This window comes from Bison bison, unplaced genomic scaffold (assembly GCF_000754665.1).
Source record: "Bison bison bison isolate TAMUID 2011002044 unplaced genomic scaffold, Bison_UMD1.0 scf7180017864053, whole genome shotgun sequence".
NCBI lineage: Eukaryota > Metazoa > Chordata > Mammalia > Artiodactyla > Bovidae > Bison > Bison bison.
In genome coordinates, this window is record NW_011494625.1 from 4,426,863 (window position 1) to 4,429,085 (window position 2,223).

Here is a 2,223-nt window from a genome sequence, read left to right on the forward strand (position 1 = left end):
GGGGGTATGGGACAGCGGCGGGGCGCTCGTGTAGGGAGATTGACCTACAGTGCCCAGCTGGGGCAACCGTGCCGTCCCGTTGCTGGCGCCGTCGTGACGGTCCTGCAAGAGAGCGAGGCCAAGGGGAGAGAAGACGGCATCAGGCGTCGGGCCACTCCGCCAGGCTGCGTGCGAAACCGCCCGGCCCGGTCCGCAGGCCGCCGCGAGGAACCAGCCCTCCGCGCGGCTTTGGCAGAAAATTCTCCAAAAGAGAAACGGGCCCTTCCTTCCCCAATCGCAGGGAATTTTCGCCGATGCCAATCGAGGGGGCATTAGAGACTCTCCTTAGGCGTTTCTTGCAAAGGGGGAAAAAAGGCAGAACCCGGACTACAGCCCGCTCAGCAGCAGAGGGAAACCTCCCTTAAGCAAAATTAAAATTCCTAGTAAATATTAAACAGCTAGAAGCGGCCTTTTCTCTGTCCCTGGGTTTGAACCTGCCCGCCACGGTGTTATTGTTTACCCTGTTCCATTTATTTGGAGGGGGTAAAAATCATGCCCATTCAAAGACTATTACCATTTCATGACTATTTAAATAGAAAGATATTTCGTAGAGGGGCTGTAAGGAAAGCCCACGTTTAAATTACCAGCTCAAAGAAGGTTTTTAACTGCGGGATTGGGGGCTGTCTTTTCCGCTTCCTCACTTAGGAGCCTTTTTCTGGACAGAGTCGATTTATGAGAGCGACGGGGAAGAGGGAGACGTCAAGTAAAGGTTTAAAATGCAAAGATTCAGCCTTATATTGGGTTTAAAAGAGAGGTGCGCCCCGGGGCGGAGGCCCCCGCCCCTTCCACCCCAGCCCCAAAGGGCAGAAGAAACGCCTGACTTCTGTTCCTCTATTGCAATTCGTTTGCAAAACAAGCGAACGGAGTTGATTCCAGGGAACGCGAACCCTCGGAGGTTCAGCCCTGGGCCCCGGGCGGGGGGGAAGAAGGGGCACGCCGGGCAGCGTTTTTCCTACATCCGGATTAAGCATCAGATGCTGAGCACGTCTCGGGAACAAGTGAAGAGGCGAGGAAATACAGATGAAAGCAGAGAGAAAACACGCTGGGGAAGTAGCAGCGAGGTAGGTGTGCGAGCCGGGAGAGGTCGCGCGAGGGTGAGGGGGGGACCGCGTTCGACTGAAGGATGGAAGAGAGGGAGAGAAACGGGGAGGGGGGGCGGGAAATGCAAACGAGGAAAGGCGGGCGCCCTGAAGGAAAACCGGGCGAGGACCCCGAGGTCTCTCTCCGCAGCCCCAGGTTTCCAGACTAGGATTCCTAAGGAGGCAGGGGTCGGGGGTGGGGATGGGACTCACCATAGCTGAAAAACTGTGAACTAACATCTGCGAAGAGTCTGGGGTAACGAGTCAGGGTGGAAAACAACAAGCAAGCGCGGAGAGCCCGGCTGCCCCGCCGCCCGAGCGCGCCCCACACAAAAGGCGCCCCGCGCCACCCAGGACTCTGGTCACCGCGCCGCCGCTCCCCCGGGCGCCGGAGCCCCGCTCTGGTCCATCCGAACTTGAACCACCGATTCGAGCGGCGCCTTCAGTTGGTCGAACCCACGGTCTCTATCCTGCCGCGATCGGGTAGGATTCAAAGTTCCTTAAAAAATTGGGAAAAAAAAAAAAAAAACCCGAAAAGGCAAAAAAGCAAAAAAAAAAAAAAAAAGAAAGAAAAGTGTGTGTGTCTGTGTCTGTGTGTGTGCGCGCGTGTTCCTTAATCCGTGTCTCCCCCTCTTTTCTGAGCCGCGGCTTCGCTTGAGCTTCTAATAACCGCGCTGGGCAGCGTTCCTGGAGCCTCCTAATAGCAGATATTCATGACTATTAATATTACACGAATACTTAATAAGGGAAGAATGCCTGGAAATCGAGCGTGAAGCGGAGAGGCAACTCGCGCCGGAGCCGGCTCTCAATGCAGTCCATTGACGGGAGCCTTAGTGTAGCAAATCGGAGGTGGGGAGAGGCAGCGCGAGAGACAAAAAGCGAGCGAGAGAGGGAGCGGGCGAGCGCGCGGGGGGCCGCGGCGCGGCGGCTGGCGAATCACAGGGAAGGGGCAACATTTTAAAAGGTTGCAGGGTAGGCCAAAGCGAAAGAGAAAGAGGGAGACGGGGAGACCGAGCGCGAGCGCGCGGAGAGGGGGAGAGTGTGTCTTGCGTGCGTGTGTGAGAAAGAAAGTGTGGGCGCGAGAGAGGAGCCCGGAGTGGGGAGA

The 2,223-nt window shown here is 56.8% G+C and overlaps 1 protein-coding gene across 1 annotated transcript in view; it reads right to left on the bottom strand.

Moving 5' to 3' along the window:
- The window catches only part of TFAP2A (transcription factor AP-2 alpha (activating enhancer binding protein 2 alpha)), a 16,731-nt gene that overhangs the window by 11,999 nt on the left and 2,509 nt on the right, over positions 1–2,223 (bottom strand). The window contains 1 exon segment of the mRNA XM_010835886.1: positions 7–102. Within this exon segment, the coding sequence (XP_010834188.1) occupies positions 7–102 (96 nt within the window).